This window comes from Apiospora phragmitis (genome assembly GCF_038363925.1).
Source record: "Apiospora phragmitis strain CBS 135458 chromosome Unknown utg000010l:1.0-9815664.0:1.0-9183399.0, whole genome shotgun sequence".
Classification (NCBI taxonomy): Eukaryota; Fungi; Ascomycota; class Sordariomycetes; order Amphisphaeriales; family Apiosporaceae; genus Apiospora; species Apiospora phragmitis.
The window spans coordinates 6,087,305-6,105,115 of record NW_027117409.1 but is presented as its reverse complement, the minus strand read 5'-3'; the positions used below and the strand labels follow the sequence as shown (position 1 = coordinate 6,105,115).

Genomic DNA, 17,811 nt, shown 5'->3' with positions numbered 1-17,811 from the left:
ACAGGCAGCAACTAGGAAGGAAGGGATTACAGATTCCCAGAAACCAAATTCATTATCAACCAAACCAATAACCTGTCCCCGTCCACCACAACAAGAATTCGTTCTTGTTCAAGTACCAGCTCGATAGTCGACGCGGCGACGCTTAGCAGCAGGACTTCCAGCTTCACCATCCCCCTCCTGGTCAGCATTGCGCTTGTTGGGTGTTGTACGGGCCACTCGGGGCGAAGGGCCAGCGGACGCAGCGGGGGCCGCTCCAGCAGGCCCCGAATCGTCGTTCTCCTCCAAGGTATAGAGTTTCTCCTGGATCATGTCCCAGGCCTTGGCCGCCTGCTCTTGGGTCTCGTACAGACCGAGCTTGAACAACCGTTTCGGTTTGATCTAGTGGCAGTTGGATTAGTCCATAGCTGTACAGACTGCATGCCGTGTGGTAAGGAGCCGTCCAACTGATACTAACCTCGGGTATTTGGCTGGTTGGAAAGCATTGCCAGGCGTAGCCGGCGACTTGGAGCTCCCGGAGGTTGATGTCGCCAAGCTCCGGTCTGATCCGGAATCCTTTGACCTTTGTCTTGAATGCGGCCCAATGTTGTACTGCCTCGGGGGCGGACTGGAATCCGGCAAGGCCGGCAAGTAGGCGGCAGTCCACCTGCGTATAGTTCATGTCAGTATATACCCAAGTAATCTGGTTACGAAGGGGAGTTGAACAAAGAGACATTTAAAGTTAAAAAAGGCTGAATGCTTGCTGTCTGGATTTCATCCGTCGAAGAAAGCAACAAGAAGAGGCAAGCTTTATGACAGCTGCGCTACCATATTTGAGGTAACTGCAACAGATCTCCATGGCTCGAGCTGATAAGCCTTGCTTGGCAGGTACCGCATATCTGTTTTCACAAATGCAACGTTTCGATAACTTTGTTGCATGATACATGCCGAGTGGATAAGGTAAACAGAAATGGCAGTTCCTTACCGCAGGAAACTCTCCATCGATACACAAGAAAGCATATCCTAAGACCTCAAAGTCGCGTTCCCCCAAGGGACACTCCTCCGCAGAAATGTGGCCTTGTCTTGGCATGTTGAGACTGATATGCCAAGAAATCCGGACGAAATTGGATATGTGAGACGGAATTGCTTTGTTAACGCCGAAAGGGGTTTGCTCGCATTTTTGTCCAAATGGAGACGGTCAAACTGTGACCTGCCGATTTTTTCGTGATGGTTTTACGTGCGGGAGAATACAACAAGGTTTTGGGAAAGCGTCTTTGTGATGGCAGTGTCTCTCGGACAGGGTGATGTAACTAGGAGTCAACCGGTGAAGATATGGTTGAACAGGGTCTTGAAGGGAAACGCAATTCAGTATCTCGAACTGTGAGATGGGAATCACTGGTGTTTGGGCCTGTCAGTGTTACTCATCGACCCAACTGTTATGTTTGGTACCCGGATAATAAGCTTCGGTAAATGGCATGCCGGTTATGTGTCGTATTCACAGCACACAGGTGCTCAAGACAGATCAATTTGGAGTATTCGCCGAATTGGATTCACAATCATTAAAGGCCAAGATGACCTAACAACAGCATATCAATGCTCTTTTTTAACACTTTGCCTCAAGGAAACGCCCAAGTATTCAGACGAGCCCGATCAACAGATCAAAAACGCTTGTTATTAGCAACTGCACCAACGGAATTTGAAAAGATCAGGACGTCAGCCCAAACGAGCAACACCAAAACAACTTCCCACCTCCCACAGCAATCAACCACAATATCCAAGCTGGGGATCCCATCACCTACCACGTGCAAGCCGCAGCTGCTCTACAGCTGCCCTTTCACAATATCGGCAGCCGCAAACTTCATATCGGCACACGTAAGTCCAAAAGAGGAAAGACCCTAGCCACAGGTTCTGGTTTCATGCTCACGTATCGGCAGGCGAAAGCCCACCATCCAACGAGGGAAGCTTCAACAAGATAGAAACCACACTCAAAAAATACACGAGAGCCACGCGACGTCTGCTAGAGTGGCTGGTGCAAAGGAAGGAGGCAATGAGGATAAAAATATATCCAATACGCAAAAACGAAGCCAGTAACACGCAGCCGATGTCGTATACCTATACGGGAGTGCAGTACCAGAATATGGCCAGTGGGATTTTGAAGAATGACAAAGAGATACCGCGTTGGGTTCTCCCGGCCCTGGACTGCGCGGTCAGACTAAGAACAGAGCTGTACAGATTGCACGTCCAAGACGGCGCTGATGTGCAGAAGAACGGGACCCACCGTGCTTTCATTAAAAAATTGGAGAATATTAGAAGTTCGCTCCTAAAATGCAAAGTTACGCCCAAGCCAAGCCAGGGCGACGCCACAGGCGGACCTCCGGGAAAGGGTGGCGCCTCACAGTAAGTTCTCCGGTCTGCGGGCCCGGCTGAACGGCAGGAACGTGTATTATGGGGCCCTCGATAGCCACCAGGACTATGACACCGAGGATTCTGAGGATTTCGACGAGGAAGCGGAGGATCCTCTGCCGTCGACGAGATTAAAATATGAGATGCTGGAAGAGACGGTCGCAGACGCATGCGGCGACCTCCAGCTGATGGCAACCACGTTTATCCAGAAACAGAGCTATCTGAGATTGGCCAATTGGGAAGACCCTCTCGCCGCGGCGATGAAGGGTTTCGAGGGCTGCGGACAAGACACAGCCGGTATACTGCAGGCACTCAACAAGGTAGAGCGGACCCTACGCATTGTCGACAAGCCATTCGGGGACCGAATATGAAGGACAGCAACCTACATCAGTCCCATCCTATGGGCCGCCTCATTCGACGTCCTTGGCGTGGCGGCAATGTGCGACAAAGCCGTGAGGGTCATAAGCAGTAACGATGACAGCGTCGCGGAGGGCCCCGCCGGTGCAGGTTATCTTATTGGATTAGTACTGAGAGAGGCAGAGATCAATTTGAGAAGCCCGGATACAGCCCATAGGTTGCGAGATGGAAGACCCGGGAGCCTCGCCAACCCGGTTACACGGCGATGAAGGCGATGCCGATCTCCTCACCAAGGAGATACAAAAGATCCTGTCAAACGGCAATGAAGGCAATGTCGATTCAGACCGTGTCGTCGCGCTCGAACTCAAATTAGACGAGTATAAGTATACCACAAGTAGGCTTAATAGAAATGTCCGTGCATCGAGTAGAGAGCTAGTGGAACTATCGTATACATCTACACGTTACCCCCTGAAAGTTTGTTAATTAACGGACACCGTTTCGGACTTCAGACGAAGTATCGATAGGCTATATTTATATAGGAAGTATACCGACGTCCCAATTAAAATATAAAAATATCGAGGAAATACTACCGTAAAATCACGCTAACTGTTATACGTTTCAGCACGATAAAGGTATTACAGATGCATGAAATATCTGTATAAGGGCTCTCACACAAGGATGCGATTTTCAACAAAATTTCAGGGGGTAACGTGTACTCGACCCCGGAACGTCGCGATGGGGTGCTCGCTATCCGATACTGCCATCCTCACCGGGTAGAAAACTTTACTGTACTGCATATGATAAAGTCCCAGTCGGGTGGGATCACTTCGTGAGATTCCATATCACATTGATTTCCCTTCTTGGTTAGAGATTTGACTACTCGTGGTGGTTACTTAGTCCGGTGAGCTTAGGATAAGTAACGATAGGATAGCTGGCAACGGCATAGCTATGATGGAATAACTAGAATAATAATACGTTACCTGGCACGGAGCACGAAAACTGACAAATCGCAAGGAATGGAATTCGAGGCTTTATGAGGCTGCCCATACTACATTTCTTGGTCGATCCGGTACGTCGACCAGTACATCAAGGTAAGTTTTGATGCCTCCCGGAAAAGGACATGCAAAGATCATATCTAGCACACTAGATCATACGGTGATATTGGGGTATAACAATTCCATGGCCGCTTATGAGCAATATTACTACATTGAACGGTATATAGTGACATATCTCCTATTATTCCATTGCCTGAGCCACCGCGAGGGGGCTCTCTCGTGACTTTTGAAAGTTTGAACTCCGGAAACTCACCTATATATAATAAACTAATGAGTCTGGGCTTGCTTGTGTCCAGATAACCCCTTGTAGCGAACAGTTCTGGTTACAACCAAAGATTGACTTACCTCAACTGATATGTGATGAGTAACCAATTGGGATTTGCAACTTTGTCTACCTAATTACCACCAGCTGAAATCACTGTTTTGTCTTCTATAATTAGTGGCGCTGTGCCTGCCAGCTGTACCACCTTTGGAGCCCCAGCCTGGGTGCAGGCTGTCATCAATCACCATCATCACCGGCGCCTGTCGGCATTGCTTTGCCTTCTGTTTCTCCGCTTCCTCTTCCTCACACTGACGATCTGCCTCCGTTGCGTGAAGCGCACGAGCCACTGCCAGATCATTTCGCGCATGAGCAGTATTATGATGAAGACGCACACGGGTATGGCGATCTTCCAGAAGAAGAGCGGGCTATTTTTCAGCTCAGGGAAGTCCTCAAAGTTCTGCCCGAAGTACCCGCTCAAGAAGGTGAGCGGCAGGAAGATGACGGAGACCACTGTGAGCTGCTTCATCGACTCGTTCTGGTTGGCCGATATCGTATTGAAGATCAGGTCGATCATGTCATCGGCAGACTTGCGAATCTGGTTTAGGTTGTCCGTGATCAGTACACAGTGATCGTACACGTCACCAAGATAGGTGTACGTCATCGGAGTAATGATAACACCCCGTCCAGGGTTCTGGAGTTCTTGTAAAGCAACCTCTTCTGGGAGCAGGGTTTTGTGATCGCGCAATGCCGAGATAAGTGATGCAATGGGATTGACGAAGCTGGCCATTTTGTTGATCTCGGATGTTATTATGTATAGATCCCGGGTGTGTTTGATGCTCGGCTTGGTCAAGACGTCCAACTCGAGATCCCCCACCACGTCGGCATAGCATGCGGCCACGGGAATAGCCATGTCGATGATAGCATCAATGATGGCCTGTCCCACCATCGACGCGTCACACGACTGTCGCAGAATCGTGTCTGGACTGGACAAACGCGCCAGGATGGGTTTCTCGACATCGTCGGCCGACTGCTCGAAGAACGCAATGACGGTGTTGTCGGAGGTGATGAACAAGGATACTTGTTCTGCCATGACGGCAAGCCCGCGCGCCACCAGGGCACTGTGTCGTTCCATATAATCCGTACGTGCATCGTTGGAGGAGGCGTGATAGCGTTGCAAAGTGCAGAGAGTGTTTGGGTTAAAGACATCAGATAGGCCGGTTGTTTGGCGTACGGTCCGTGACGTATCTCCTAGGGACCTTGGGCCTCCCTTCTCCAGTGAGATGTTGTTATTAGCGGAGTCGTATTCGTCTTGGCGTACTGACTCCCACCAAGCCCTCAGACCTCTTTTCATATCTTTCCATGACGAATGACTCTTGACGCTGTGTAGCTCATGGCTGTCGTCCCTTTCGTCATCACTGCTATCGTCGTCGTCGATGACCCGGACGAGCTTCTGGCAGGTCATGATCATGAAGGCGTGAGTGGCATACCAGTCGGCTTTGGTACGGTTATGAGGATTCATCAAATCCTCGATAGCCAGTCTGTGGAGCCCTTTATGGTTGCCAAGTGACTGTATGACGTCCCAACTGATCCCGTTAACGTTGATCCAACGGCATTTGACCCAGCTCGGTTGCGGCAAGTCGATGAAATCGATCATTTGCTGGTTGTCGAGTTCATGAATCATGATGTCGTCCGGCGAAAAGTCCACGATGGTTATCTGGCACTCGGAATGCAACTCTGGCATGGAACCATGGCCGCCATCAGGTTTGGACGTATCGAGCCCGGGTTCAGCGCCCGGGTGCCATCCCTCCTCGAACTCCTTGACAGTCCGAAAGGTATTGGATCTGGTAAACCTCCTCCTTACGCCAATGCGCGACAGTTCGGAGTCGGTCCGGGCTAGACCAGAAGCCACCCCAGACGAGATCGGCGGTGGCGACAAATGGGATGCCGAAGGAGGCAGGTTCGTGTCAATGTTGAGGTCATAGTGGACCTGGGGTCTCGCGGACGCCGATGCCGACGTCGTGGTGATGGTCGGAGGTCTCGTTATTGGGGCGGGCGCGCTCGTGGTAGTTCGGGTCGTGCCAGGAGATGGCGCGGGAAGGTCCGAGACGCTGGGAAAGGGCTCGGTGGCCGTCTCGTCGGACGAGGAATGCGACATGGCGCTACGTCGCTACCTCTGTGGCTTTTTGACCAAGGTTCGGATGTTGGAGGGGACGCCAAGAGTCTAGGCAATACTTCAAAGTTGCTCTACACTTGTCGGCCAAGTTTGTGCAACTAGACAGCCAAGAGGTCGGGTTGAAATTGATAGATTAACCTGTCGATACTCGAGTAGCACATACTTATTACAGCCTTGAGACAATCAGGGGCGTTGGTGATTGAATACGAGGAATCGGGTCGGCCCTACTGTCGCGAAACAGCAACATTAGGGGTCTTCAATTGATTTCTTTGGGCCAAGAGTTCGTGATAGGTTGCTGGCCCGCAATATGCAATCCGCGACCCGTCAAAACTCAGAACCCACCCCAGCCACCCACTCAAGTGCCCACTGCTTCGAGAGGTAGCGAGTAATTAGCTCCAGCCTAAACTCCGCATTAACTCCGTTCAGCTCAAGCTCAACCTACTTCTTAACGACCAAGATGTGTATCAGATAACCACACACCTCACTGATTATAAAGACGGGTTTTATTCTCTCACTGTTTCCTCCCAGTAGAACTTCCCGTCTGACTCGCTTTGGCCGTTGAAATAGTTACCTCTGTCTTCTTCACGATGCCGTCCCTCTGTGATTCCAGGTCCGAACTCTCGTCGGCGAGGCGGTCCCACTCGCTCTTCTTGCCCATCATAAAGTCCTGTGACGTGATTATATCGAGCTGGCAGTCAGTCCCCTTCCCCCCTCGGGGTGTCAGCGATCTCGAATGCTTCGGCTTTTCTTGCTGGCAGTTTCACACACCCAAGACTCACTCCGGTGTTGCCCCTCTGGGCATGTTTGCTCCCAGGCATGCTCTTGGCTGATTGGTAGGAATAACGGTGCCAGAGGGCGCGCAGGGGCGGGAGAGAGCATGCGATGATCCCCAAGCCGCCCTCTAGCTGCGAGAACAGGATCATAAGACCGTAATAGTCTAGCGAGAGGATAGATTTGTCAGCGTCGTGATATATGGATACATCATTTCTCGTGCACAGGCAATACTTGCAAAGGGTATGTTCGGGGTACTGCTTCACGTCGTAGTAACGATATAGTGGCAACCGAAGGAGCCCGGCGAGACTGCCGAAGATACCAAGCCCAAGGATCAGCTGAATTGACAGCTTCTTACGTTTGGGCATCTGCAGGTTTCTGAGCATGAAGAAGGGCAAGATAGCGCCTGTCCAATCCACCACGGCCATGATGGCGGTCCCTACGTAACTGATGATAGCCTAGCCGTCCTCGCGTTTGCAATGGCCCCTGTCAAAATTAAGCCAAAAGATATTCCACAATATGACAGAGTTGCATGGTGGACTTCAAGGCAACATTTACTCACAGACCGGGGTTCCATGTAGCTGCAAACGGCACACAATTCCCGAAGAAAATGCCCAATATGATCGTGAAAGTTAACAACATGGCTGCGATGCTGCCCCAGAACGTCCACAGGTATTTCTTCTCGGTGCCAAGACGCATGATCATGAAAGTCATGGCAAGCTTAGTAGCGGATGACGAGGCGAAGTAGGGAATCTCGAAATATACCATGTACTCTAGCACCCAGGACTTTCCTCAGCGCGATCTCCTCGGGTTTGACCTGTGAATCTTTGGCCCCCATTCCGTAGTACGTGTCCATGATACAGAACACACCGGCCGGGACAGAGAGAAGCTACGTGAACGACAGTGTTATCAACATCGTTCAGCGTCGAGGGGAATACTGAGTGGGACTCGCGTAGCCGACAACCGCTAGAATATCGTCTTTCTCCCACTGTCCAACGACACAGCATTAGCAAATAAGTTCTCCAATATTAGGTCTGATAATCCGGTAGGTCAGAGGATTATTCTTGCGGGCTGTTGGTCACGAGGGTCGGCTTTACTCACTCTTTGGCCAGTGCTGCAAACCCTAGCGTAAACTCGGAGCCCCACGACGATAGTGGACATAATTATGAGAACATATACCACGGCCTGGACGGCGATGGCGAGTCCCTGCGGTTTCCATAGTGGCAGAGCATGTGCCGCTTCCCTGATGAACTCGCCGTCGGTGGATCCAGCTATCATCGTGTTCGCTCGAGTATGTATCGGGGTGCTCGAGGCTGGAGAATCTGTCCGTTTGTTTGTTTGATCTCTCCCATAGTCAGCAATAAACGGGCTTGACTTGGAAGTTCAGCCAGCATGAAAAAGTCGAGGCGTGGTGGGTTTGCGTCAATTTAGATAAGTAGTCTGGTTGGGAATGCAGTGAGCGGCTTTGACTGCACATTTTACCGCCACCCTCATTTTCACACGAGAGTCGCTCCGGGATCGGCGGCCGGAAGCATTCCTGACACTTCTATCTGGAAACATGGGTTTTTGCTCGCTCATCGGGGCCATGGGGGCATGGCACGCTGACAGGTCGTCGGGAGCACCCCCATATGCTCGAGCTAATTCGAGCGGAGATAAATCTCTACACACAGTTCCTCCGGTTATGGCAAAGTTCTCCCAGTGCCCCCGGGCGGCCGCAGAATTTCAGGGCAGCATTAGTCGTGGGGGCAGATGGGGGCAGAAGGGGCCAATGTTATTTGTGTTCAACCCCATGCACGTGTCAACGGATCACTGATCCTCCCACGGACCCCACGGAAAAGAGCAGATCCAATTATGTGCCGGGAGATGCCTCGACGGCAATTTGTCACCTAATATGCCATGCTTTTCTTTCCTGGGGTCAGCCCCCACCTACAAAACTGCCGCTGGGAAAGGACGCGGCGCACAGCTGTGCTTGCGGCGTACATTAGGTACTATACTATTTCATGCACAAGCGGTATGGTCATCGTTCATGTGCCCCCACGTCTAGATCTTCAACAGTAGGTGCCAAGAAGCACATTGAACCGTTGCAGAATGGCCATCAATATGTGCTACGCCAGGCACTTGCCTCCGCGGCTGGTGCGACTGACGACCCCATCCGTCTCCAGATCCTAATCTCTGTAAATATCACACAATCCATTTCTTCTAATAACGGATTAGTACTCTGAGTATCAGTACAAATGTAGGCAATTTGACGTACGGAGTTTTATACTTCCTAAAGAAATCCATCATCATGCTCGTCCCGTTGAAGTTGGCCGGCCCCTGCCCCGGCTCGAGCACCCTGGACGTGCTGCCGTAGTCGACCGTGGTCGGCCAATCGTGGTTGACGTGATCGCCGGCCATAACAAATGTGACCAGTCCCTCTTCTTTCCCCTCCTTGCCACTGCTGCCGCCATCCTTTCCATATCGGTACACCGTGGCGTTGTCACCGCTGGGGAGCTTCTCTACGGCCGGGCTCGACGGATCCAGCCCGTCCCGCACCGCCCACTCCTCGACCCAGCGCTGGACCGGCGGCACGCAGTCCAGGCCGTTGATGGCCCCGCCGCCCATGGACTTGCCCGCGGCGTAGACGCGCGCGGGGTCGAGGCACAGCAGCTCCCGCTCCAGGAAGTCGAGCAGGGCGAGCACGAACACCACGTCGTCCCAGTAGCGGGGCAGGACGCGGACGCCCTGCCACACGGTGGTGGGCGGCGCGACGCTGCACCCGACGACAAGGAGGCCCTGCGGGTAGACGACGACGTGGTCCATGTTGAAGGAGGCGTCGGCGAAGAAGTCTTGGTCGGTCTGTCTGTCGCTGTTGACGCCGCCCCCGTGGAAGGAGAGGATCAGGGGGTTCGGCTTGGCGGGGTTGTAGGACGGTGGGAGCCAGTACATAAAGGTGCGGATGTCGATTAACGGGTCAGTGGATGACAAGGTGGCGTTGCGTCGCTGGCCTAGAGGTATAGGCGGTGCTGTGCCACAGCCAGAGCCGGATTCGGCAGCCACTGTTGCTACGGCGAAGCAAATGACAACGTAGTACAGAGTTTACATTGTAATTGCTAGTCAGGGTAGTTGTAATGATCCAATGTACTAGAGATGATATTCTCGTGTTCTGTTCATTGTCAAGCTTCCCGGGCACTTTGGGGGTTCTATATAATACCCTGATGGACCGCAGAAACGGCGTATAGCTCAGCTCTAAGGCTCGTTTGCCCGTTGAAGGCTCCATTGCAGCATACAAACTCGGTCGGACTCTCGGTCTCTTGGCTTTGAACCCTGATGTGCTGACTGCGGTGGTATTATCTGCATATCAATCTTGGGAGTTTAATAACTAACACATACTCCGGCGTGGCATGCAGTCTTCTACCCCTGCCGGCCTCATTCATTACGTACTTATGATATGACATGTTTTAGCCGCCGTAACTCCGTCGTCTCTTATTGGGCCGCTAGAGGCAGCGCCGTATTCAAACGCTGTCAGCAAATAATACCTCCAGGCTAGTCTAGTAATGTACTAGATTGTACTGATCCGAGAGTGAGGCATATGACAAGGCGTGATTATATCAAAGGACAGTTCAGGGCATTTTCGATGTTTTGTCCTTCGATGATAATAGCTTTACCCATATACAACGGTGGGCCTGAAGTGCGGTTGTCAGTCATGTGTATATTAAAACGATTTTCTTAAGTGTCTTTAGAAACACAGAATTCCATTGCAAGTCAACAACACGCCTGAGATGAACAAGAAACCACTGAAAGCCTTTATTATTTTCTAGGCCAACCAAGGTCCTGATGACCGGGCTTTGCCAAAGCCATACACTGATTACGTGCTTCTCGAAGTGTTCTAATTCAACTCATCTTGAAGTTAAAAAGAGCGGTGTTTCAATGTGCCGGTAGTTCCAATTATATTCGGAAAAAAGTGAGCCGGGTATTGAAAGATTCCTGACAGGGGTTGAGGCCTCAAGCCTCGTCTCTCCAGCCAACACCAAGGCGCGGCTCACCGAAGGCTGCGGTAGGTTCGCCCATGGGCTCCTTCGGCTCATGGTACTGCTTCGTACCGTTCGGGAATGCGTAGCACTCCTGTAGACCCCCTGTGACAGACTTTGTTAGTATCGATCGTATTACAAGCCAACCGGAAAAGGGGGGATAGTTTGCGGGTATAAGTTTGAGTGCTAAGCCTGGCCAATACTGGTCACGGAGTTGAAATGGATTTGGTCGATGAGTCTGTCCCAAGTCTTTGGGTGTTCTTCTCTGCCCCTACCCGCACCGACTCTCATAGCCCAGTATTGCTCCCATGAAAGGTATAAAGAAGGGGAAAAAACAAAAGAAAACATAAGCACTCACGAGGGTCATGCGTATTGCGGCACTCCCAACCGCACCAGACGAAGCAGTTCACCGTGTTGAACTCGTTCGGCTCGCAGCTGTATGGCCAACTGAAAGGTAGAAGTTTCTCCGCGTTGGGGTCATAGCCGCTCTTCCATGCCGATGGCTGGTGAATCTGGCGGAGCTCATCCAGGAACTTCTCACAGCTTGGACCGGCGAACAACTGATGCTCCCGGTGGCCGCACATTGTGACCTGGAGGACGTAGAAGCACATATTGACGAGGGGCGAGATGGAATCGGTGCGAGGGCGAAGCGGTCCGGCTGCTTTGTTTGCTAGTGGTGTGTAAAATAACAAAAGACAGCTTTTGGTAGAAAGCTGATGGATTGCTGTTTTTTGTCGTGTCCGTCTTGCTTCCAGGGGAGGGGAGGATGGTAATATTGTGATGGTTGCGTGCAGGAGAGAAGCAGCAAGGAAAAGAATACAGCGTTCACAGACTTGTGAGAGATAAGTGCGGGTACGACAAGGCAAAGCCAGATTATCGTGACAGTGCTCTTCTTAAGCTGCTTTTAACAGCTGGAAGCTCTCGTGTGCGTCAAAAGGCCACTGACACTATGATCCAGTGCGGCAGTAGGAAACTCAACAGACTACCCGAAGAAGGGTCCAAGTACGTGTTTAGTTGAATTATTGCAGTGATGGGTACAGAGCCCAGAAACGAGGGGACGTTATTGTGCAAGAGGGCAAGATGCCTGATAGGGATACCTGGGCAAAGCTGTCGACCATAATTGCAATGACTACATCGCGTATTATAGAGACTATGGCCCAATAGGTCTTCTTTTCTCCAAGGTAGTGCTGATGTCCAAATTGCCTCTTAGTCGATATATGGAATAGCGTGTCGCTTGCCTAGAGACAAATCAACCTGTGACCAACTGGAGATAGGAGTCCGGTTTGGACACAGCAAACTTGTATGCCCTCTCTTTTCCTGGATAGCGGACTTGATGATGGCACGTTTTCAAGATTGGACACTCAAATAAACCATAACGCAGATGCCAATGGGACGAGAAGGCATTCGCAAATATATACAAGAAACCCCAGACACATAGTGAGCTCCTCGATCTGTTTGTGGGTATCTGTCCATGGATGCCATGATGTTTATCGATATTCCAAAGGCTCTATGTCTTCTTTGTTGCCAAGAAGGTTCGATTGTTATTGTGGCTCCGCAAATAGAGCAATCTTGGGGTAGAGGGCCGGCAATTTGGAGTCATGCACCTGCTTTGCTCACCAAGATGTTATCCGGAGCTGTGGTTGAAAAGGGGGCCAGCAATCAGGCCGGAGCTACGTGACCCACTCCGAAGTGTCACAATTCTGCATCAGACGCCGGGTGCCGTCAGACCTCCGTCAAACACTGAAAATCTGGCCGATGTTTGCAATCGGTACTCTCTAGAATGCAGACATATTATATGTCAACGGACAATTTGCTTGCCTTCCTAAAACATGTACTGTTGTTTTGCTTGAGACATCTATGAAAAAGGGTATCATTGTTTGTTGCTTGGGTGAAAAGCCAAACCAGACAATGCCGTGGAAAATGGCCCGTGATGATGCTACCTGCCAGATATGCGGAACAATGACACCGGAAAATGACTCAGTAACTTCCATCCACTTGTCTCATCGCCAAGTCTTTATGGGCAGCCCAACGATCCTCTCTGTTGACTCGACAGCGGCAGTGAGCTAGAAAGCTGCCGTCTTTGACCTCCTCTGGTATTTCTTTCTCAGTTCTTCTGTGACACCCTCCACATCAACACTGATGTAGTTTCGGAGGAAATCGCCAATTTCGGTATTCTCAACATTGCCACGAATAGCGTCTGTTCCAGAGCCACCCGAGCTATAAATGTTCACGTCAACAGCCGAATGGCCATGAGAGCTCCAGCCGATCTCAGCACGTTGGCTGATGATCTTCGCCATCAAATCCTGAGCTTTCTCGGGGTTGCTAACAATCTCCGCCAATTCCGCGTCAGTAGCATCGTGAACACCTAAGCCTGCCTTCACGAGCTCGTCATTGACGTATGTTTGGAGATCCTTCTTCGAAGTCCCATTCTTGGCGCTGGATGCAATATGCTGGTGAAGCTTGATGGCAAGGTATTCAGAAGACGATGAGGCATTAGCAAGGACGCCAGGGTACCACAAGTATTCGGGATAATCAGACCGGAGTTCTAATGAATTGTCAGTCGCGATTATTTTCTGGATACAGGAAAGAAAAACCGGGTAGGTAGACATACGCTTTGCAACAGACAAACCTCCAGTCTCGTGATCACTCGTCGCGACCAGCACGCCCTCCGTCTTGGTCTCATCCAAGAAGTCCAAAACAGCTTGGAAAGTCTTGTCGTACTCAAGAACCTCGTGCACTTGAGCTGCTGGGTCATTATAGTGGCCAGCGTGATCGATCCTGCTCCCCTCTATCATGAGGAAGAAGCCCTGGTTGCTATCTTGAGTAGCTTTTTCGAGCGCCCTCAAAGCAGTCATTGCCATTTCGCTCAGGCTGGGATAAACATCGCTCATGTTACGGCGGTCAAGCTCAAATGGTACGTCGGTAGAAGCAAACAGTCCCAGCATGGGTAGAGGGACTTCGAGACGCCCTTCCCAGAGATCATCGAAGCCAGCGCGGTTGTCGGTGTAGGTCCAGCCGTACTTCTCTTTCGCGATGCTGATAACGTCAACGTCATCGGCTCTGCAGCTACCATGGGTGGTGTTGGGTAAGAAATGGCATCGTCCGCCACCAAACATAAGGTCCACGACTCTCTCGAGCGCCCCATCTCCAACCTGTTGCAAGGCGATCTCGTCGTTCTGCGAGCGTACATCAACATGGCTGCTGAAACATGCAGGAGTAGCGTCCGTGATATCGGTGGTGACGACAAGGCCGGTCATGTAACCGGCCCTCTTGGCAGCTTCCAGAACAGTGCCGCATGGGGTGTGGTCGGGCAACATGGAGATGGCCCCGTTGTAGCTTTTCTTTGCACAGCTGAATGCTGTCGCACCAGCCGCGCTATCTGTGATCAGGGAGCTTGAGCTCCGCGTCCGACTGCTTCCCCAGAAGTGCTTGTCTAGAGTCAAGGTGTTGCCGTATTCCAAGCCTTGTGTGTATTGCCGGAACGATCTGGTCATAGACAAAGACGCAGGCCCCATACCGTCAGACACCATGAAGACCAAGTTGCGCTTGCCGGTTGGCTTCGAGATATCGGTCTGGGATTTATGGGACATCCAGACGGCCATGATGAGCAAGCCAGCTGTCGCCAGGAGAGCCCACGTGAAGAGCAGGACCTCGCGGAGTCGGAAGACCCATGCTGGGCCTGATCGGTTCGATGAAGCTCGGCCACGTAATGCATCGTCTTCGGAGTCGGCAGTCGAGTTACGGCGGTCGTCCGCCAGAAGAGGAGTCGTTGCTGAAGCCTGTGACACAAGGGGTTAGGTTAGCAACTCCGTTCACGTCGCGCCAGTCTGTTTACGGCATCGTCGACCACTTCAAACAGGGAGAGAATAGTGCCTAGGAAACATGCTTCCAACAAACTCAAAAAGCTCTTACCATTTTGTGATGGAATTAGGTTCTTCTTCCTCACACCGTCAACAGCGCGACTTGGGTGGAAGGAAGGAGTCATGGCAGTCGAGACGCCCAGGCACAAGTGTGTCACAAGCTCCGAGCTAAGACAACTCAAAGAACGGGGCGCGCCTGACCATGCTATGACGTATACGGGGTAGGCCATGCTTATATGCCATATATATCTACCCTTACCGAATACTCCGTAGATGGGGTGCACATGATCTCTTGGGGCGCTTATCGAAGAAGGTCCCTGCTTATCTCTCTTATCTGCACCCTTGTCAATCTTGTCAATCTCCAGAGGTCCAGAGCTATGAATCTTCTTATCGATCTGCTACTACAACGTAACTTTACCTTACTCGACGCATTGGAGCGATCTCGGAATGCCACTACGATCTTCTAAGGCAATGAATCTTTGGCTTTGTGTGACCTAGATTAGAATTGATTTCTCTACGGAAACAAGCACGTCGGACGACAAGACATCCAAAATACTGCAGTTTTGACCGTGCTATCATTTCCATGAGCTGTAACGTGAGTCCAACCAACTGATTGGCCGTCACAATCTTATCTCAGCCAGTGCAACCTCAAATGATCATCCCATCTCCCCAGGCAGGTAGTGAACTGCGCCTGCACCTGCAGGCTGCAGCTGCAACTTCTCCAATAAGTCACCGAGTACGCAATATCAATCACACAGACGGAAGCTACGACGCAATGCAACCTTGGCATCTGGAAAGGTCGATCCGCCGACTCGAGGAGGTCCAAGATGGATGATGATAAACATACCTAGGTAGACTCTGACCCTCCATTCCTCCCATCTCGTGTAGTCGCTCGAGAGGTCTGGTTACAAATAGACAAGAGACCGTTGTGATTCCTGTCTGCTGTTCACTTCTGAATTAGATTTGATCTGCCATCGCATTGCCACCTTTCTGTCCATCACCGCCTTGCAACCTCGTCAAGATGCGTTGGGCCGTCCATGTCGCAGCTCTTTGCTCCCTGGTTCATCTCTTCCAACCGGCAGGATGTGCTGCCATCCCCCGTGAGAACGAATGCCAAAAGACCAAAGTGGCCATCCTGGGTGCGGGAGTCGCTGGCATTACAGCGGCGCAAGTATTGTCCAATGCCTCTGTGACGGATTTCCTCATTGTTGAGAGAAATGACTACATCGGAGGTCGTGTCCGCCACATGCCGTTCGGCGTCAATCCCGAGACCAAAGCGCCATATACGGTGGAACTCGGTGCCAACTGGGTTCAGGGTCTTGAATCCAAAGGAGGACCCGAGAACCCAATCTGGACTTTGGCCAAGAGATACGGACTCAACAACACATTTTCCAATGAAAGCTCTCTCCTCACTTATGATGAGAGCGGCTACAATGACTACACTAAGGTGCTTGACGCCTACGAGAAGGCCTACGCCGTTGTAGAGCAGGACGCGGGGTATCTCCTCACGGACAACCTGCAAGATACGAGTATGCGAGCTGGGTTAAGCACAGCGGGCTGGAAACCGAAGAAAGACATGAAAATGCAGGCAGCCGAGTGGTGGGCATGGGATTTGGAAACTGCACAGATCCCTGAAGACAGTGGTCTCCTCTATGGGTAGGTTGCCAGTTTGTCCATGATCTGTCCTAGTCTCAGCTAACGAAAACTTTCAGGATTACGGGATACAACCTGACATTCTACCAGTTCTCCGAAGAGAACAATTATGTGTGGGATCAAAGAGGCTATAACGCTTTCGTCATCGGCGAGAGCCAGACGTTTCTAGGCGCAAACGACACGCGTCTTCTGCTCAACACTACTGTCGAGTCTTTGAGTTATTCAGCCCAGGGAGTGATGGTCAAAACCCGGGACGGCTGCATACAAGCAGATTATGCCATTTCGACCTTCTCTGTTGGAGTGCTACAGAATGAGGCAGTTACTTTCGATCCTCCTTTGCCTCGCTGGAAGCGTGAGGCCATCGATCAGTTCCAGATGGGTACCTATACGAAGATCTTCTACCAGTTCAATGAGACCTTCTGGGATCCAAATACACAATACTTCCTATATGCCGACCCAAAGGTCCGGGGTTACTATCCAGTATGGCAGTCTCTTACCGGGCCAGGATTCTTAGAGGGCTCCAACATCATTTTTGTCACGGTCGTCGAGAATGAAGCCTACAGGGTAGAACAGCAATCAGACGAGAGGACAAAGAACGAAGGTCTCGAGGTATTGCGAGCAATGTTCCCAGATAAAGTTGTGCCAGAACCGGTGGCCTTCTACTATCCACGGTGGAGTACTGAAGAGTAGGTCGACCCTTGGCTTTCCAAGCATGGATGGTTACAATGCTAACATTGAATCCCCAAGGATGTCTTTTGGCTCGTATTCCAACTGGCCAGTGGGCGTGACACTGGAAAAACATCAGAACCTGCGTGCCAATGTCGACAGACTATATTTTGCCGGTGAGGCTATGTCGGCGCAATATTATGGCTTCTTGCATGGTAAGCGAATTTGGAGGCTGCTTTCCTCCTGTTCCCCTATTTGCCTGCTTCTGTGCTTATGGTGGCGTTTACGTGCTTCTCCCTGCAGAGAAACGCCCTCAATTGCCCTTGCGAGCATAGTACTAATATTGAGGACGAATAGGTGCCTGGTTCGAGGGCAGCGCAGTCGGGCAGAAGATCGCGCAGATGATGACCAACCAAACAGAGTCAACTGGCGACATGGCCAGATACGAAGTACTCCACGGGACTACGACTATGGATGCATACAGTCCAGCAAACGGCTGGGTTGCAAGTAGCTTTCTAACTTTTGGGGTTGGAGGCGAGAAGTGATTATGCGACTCTTCAAGTACGTCGGTTCTTCCCCTTTTGACACTTGGCGGAAAGAGCATCCAATGCAATGCCATCTTACA

At 51.2% G+C, this 17,811-nt stretch overlaps 9 protein-coding genes across 9 annotated transcripts; 2 read left to right on the top strand and 7 right to left on the bottom strand.

The window, feature by feature from the left end:
- Positions 1 to 108: 108 nt before the first annotated feature.
- PG994_011616 (uncharacterized protein) lies at positions 109 to 1,066 on the bottom strand (the record flags this gene model as incomplete). Its single annotated transcript, XM_066863025.1, has 3 exons — positions 109 to 378; positions 455 to 643; positions 962 to 1,066. 3 exons carry the CDS (start codon positions 1,064 to 1,066, stop codon positions 109 to 111), a joined length of 564 nt encoding a protein of 187 aa, XP_066712135.1.
- A 1,235-nt stretch (positions 1,067 to 2,301) lies between these two features.
- Positions 2,302 to 2,750, top strand: PG994_011615 (uncharacterized protein; the record flags this gene model as incomplete). The annotated part of the gene is made up of 2 exons (XM_066863024.1): positions 2,302 to 2,373; positions 2,445 to 2,750. 2 exons carry the CDS (start codon positions 2,302 to 2,304, stop codon positions 2,748 to 2,750), a joined length of 378 nt encoding a protein of 125 aa, XP_066712134.1.
- Positions 2,751 to 4,303: 1,553 nt separating this feature from the next.
- On the bottom strand, positions 4,304 to 6,208 carry PG994_011614 (uncharacterized protein; the record flags this gene model as incomplete). Its single annotated transcript, XM_066863023.1, has 1 exon — positions 4,304 to 6,208. One exon carries the CDS (start codon positions 6,206 to 6,208, stop codon positions 4,304 to 4,306), a length of 1,905 nt encoding a protein of 634 aa, XP_066712133.1.
- A 529-nt stretch (positions 6,209 to 6,737) lies between these two features.
- PG994_011613 (uncharacterized protein) lies at positions 6,738 to 7,425 on the bottom strand (the record flags this gene model as incomplete). Its single annotated transcript, XM_066863022.1, has 2 exons — positions 6,738 to 6,893; positions 7,006 to 7,425. 2 exons carry the CDS (start codon positions 7,423 to 7,425, stop codon positions 6,738 to 6,740), a joined length of 576 nt encoding a protein of 191 aa, XP_066712132.1.
- A 30-nt stretch (positions 7,426 to 7,455) lies between these two features.
- PG994_011612 (cation-transporting atpase 4) lies at positions 7,456 to 7,853 on the bottom strand (the record flags this gene model as incomplete). The annotated part of the gene is given in 3 exon segments (XM_066863021.1): positions 7,456 to 7,483; positions 7,560 to 7,768; positions 7,785 to 7,853. 3 exon segments carry the CDS (start codon positions 7,851 to 7,853, stop codon positions 7,456 to 7,458), a joined length of 306 nt encoding a protein of 101 aa, XP_066712131.1.
- Positions 7,854 to 9,162: 1,309 nt separating this feature from the next.
- On the bottom strand, positions 9,163 to 9,925 carry PG994_011611 (uncharacterized protein; the record flags this gene model as incomplete). Its single annotated transcript, XM_066863020.1, has 2 exons — positions 9,163 to 9,169; positions 9,252 to 9,925. 2 exons carry the CDS (start codon positions 9,923 to 9,925, stop codon positions 9,163 to 9,165), a joined length of 681 nt encoding a protein of 226 aa, XP_066712130.1.
- A 1,056-nt stretch (positions 9,926 to 10,981) lies between these two features.
- On the bottom strand, positions 10,982 to 11,618 carry PG994_011610 (uncharacterized protein; the record flags this gene model as incomplete). Its single annotated transcript, XM_066863019.1, has 2 exons — positions 10,982 to 11,112; positions 11,366 to 11,618. The coding sequence occupies 2 exons, from the start codon at positions 11,616 to 11,618 to the stop codon at positions 10,982 to 10,984; spliced, it is 384 nt and encodes a 127-aa protein (XP_066712129.1).
- A 1,452-nt stretch (positions 11,619 to 13,070) lies between these two features.
- On the bottom strand, positions 13,071 to 14,922 carry PG994_011609 (alkaline phosphatase; the record flags this gene model as incomplete). The annotated part of the gene is made up of 2 exons (XM_066863018.1): positions 13,071 to 14,786; positions 14,920 to 14,922. 2 exons carry the CDS (start codon positions 14,920 to 14,922, stop codon positions 13,071 to 13,073), a joined length of 1,719 nt encoding a protein of 572 aa, XP_066712128.1.
- Positions 14,923 to 15,888: 966 nt separating this feature from the next.
- Positions 15,889 to 17,731, top strand: PG994_011608 (uncharacterized protein; the record flags this gene model as incomplete). Its single annotated transcript, XM_066863017.1, has 4 exons — positions 15,889 to 16,523; positions 16,580 to 17,206; positions 17,268 to 17,401; positions 17,544 to 17,731. 4 exons carry the CDS (start codon positions 15,889 to 15,891, stop codon positions 17,729 to 17,731), a joined length of 1,584 nt encoding a protein of 527 aa, XP_066712127.1.
- Positions 17,732 to 17,811: the final 80 nt, after the last annotated feature.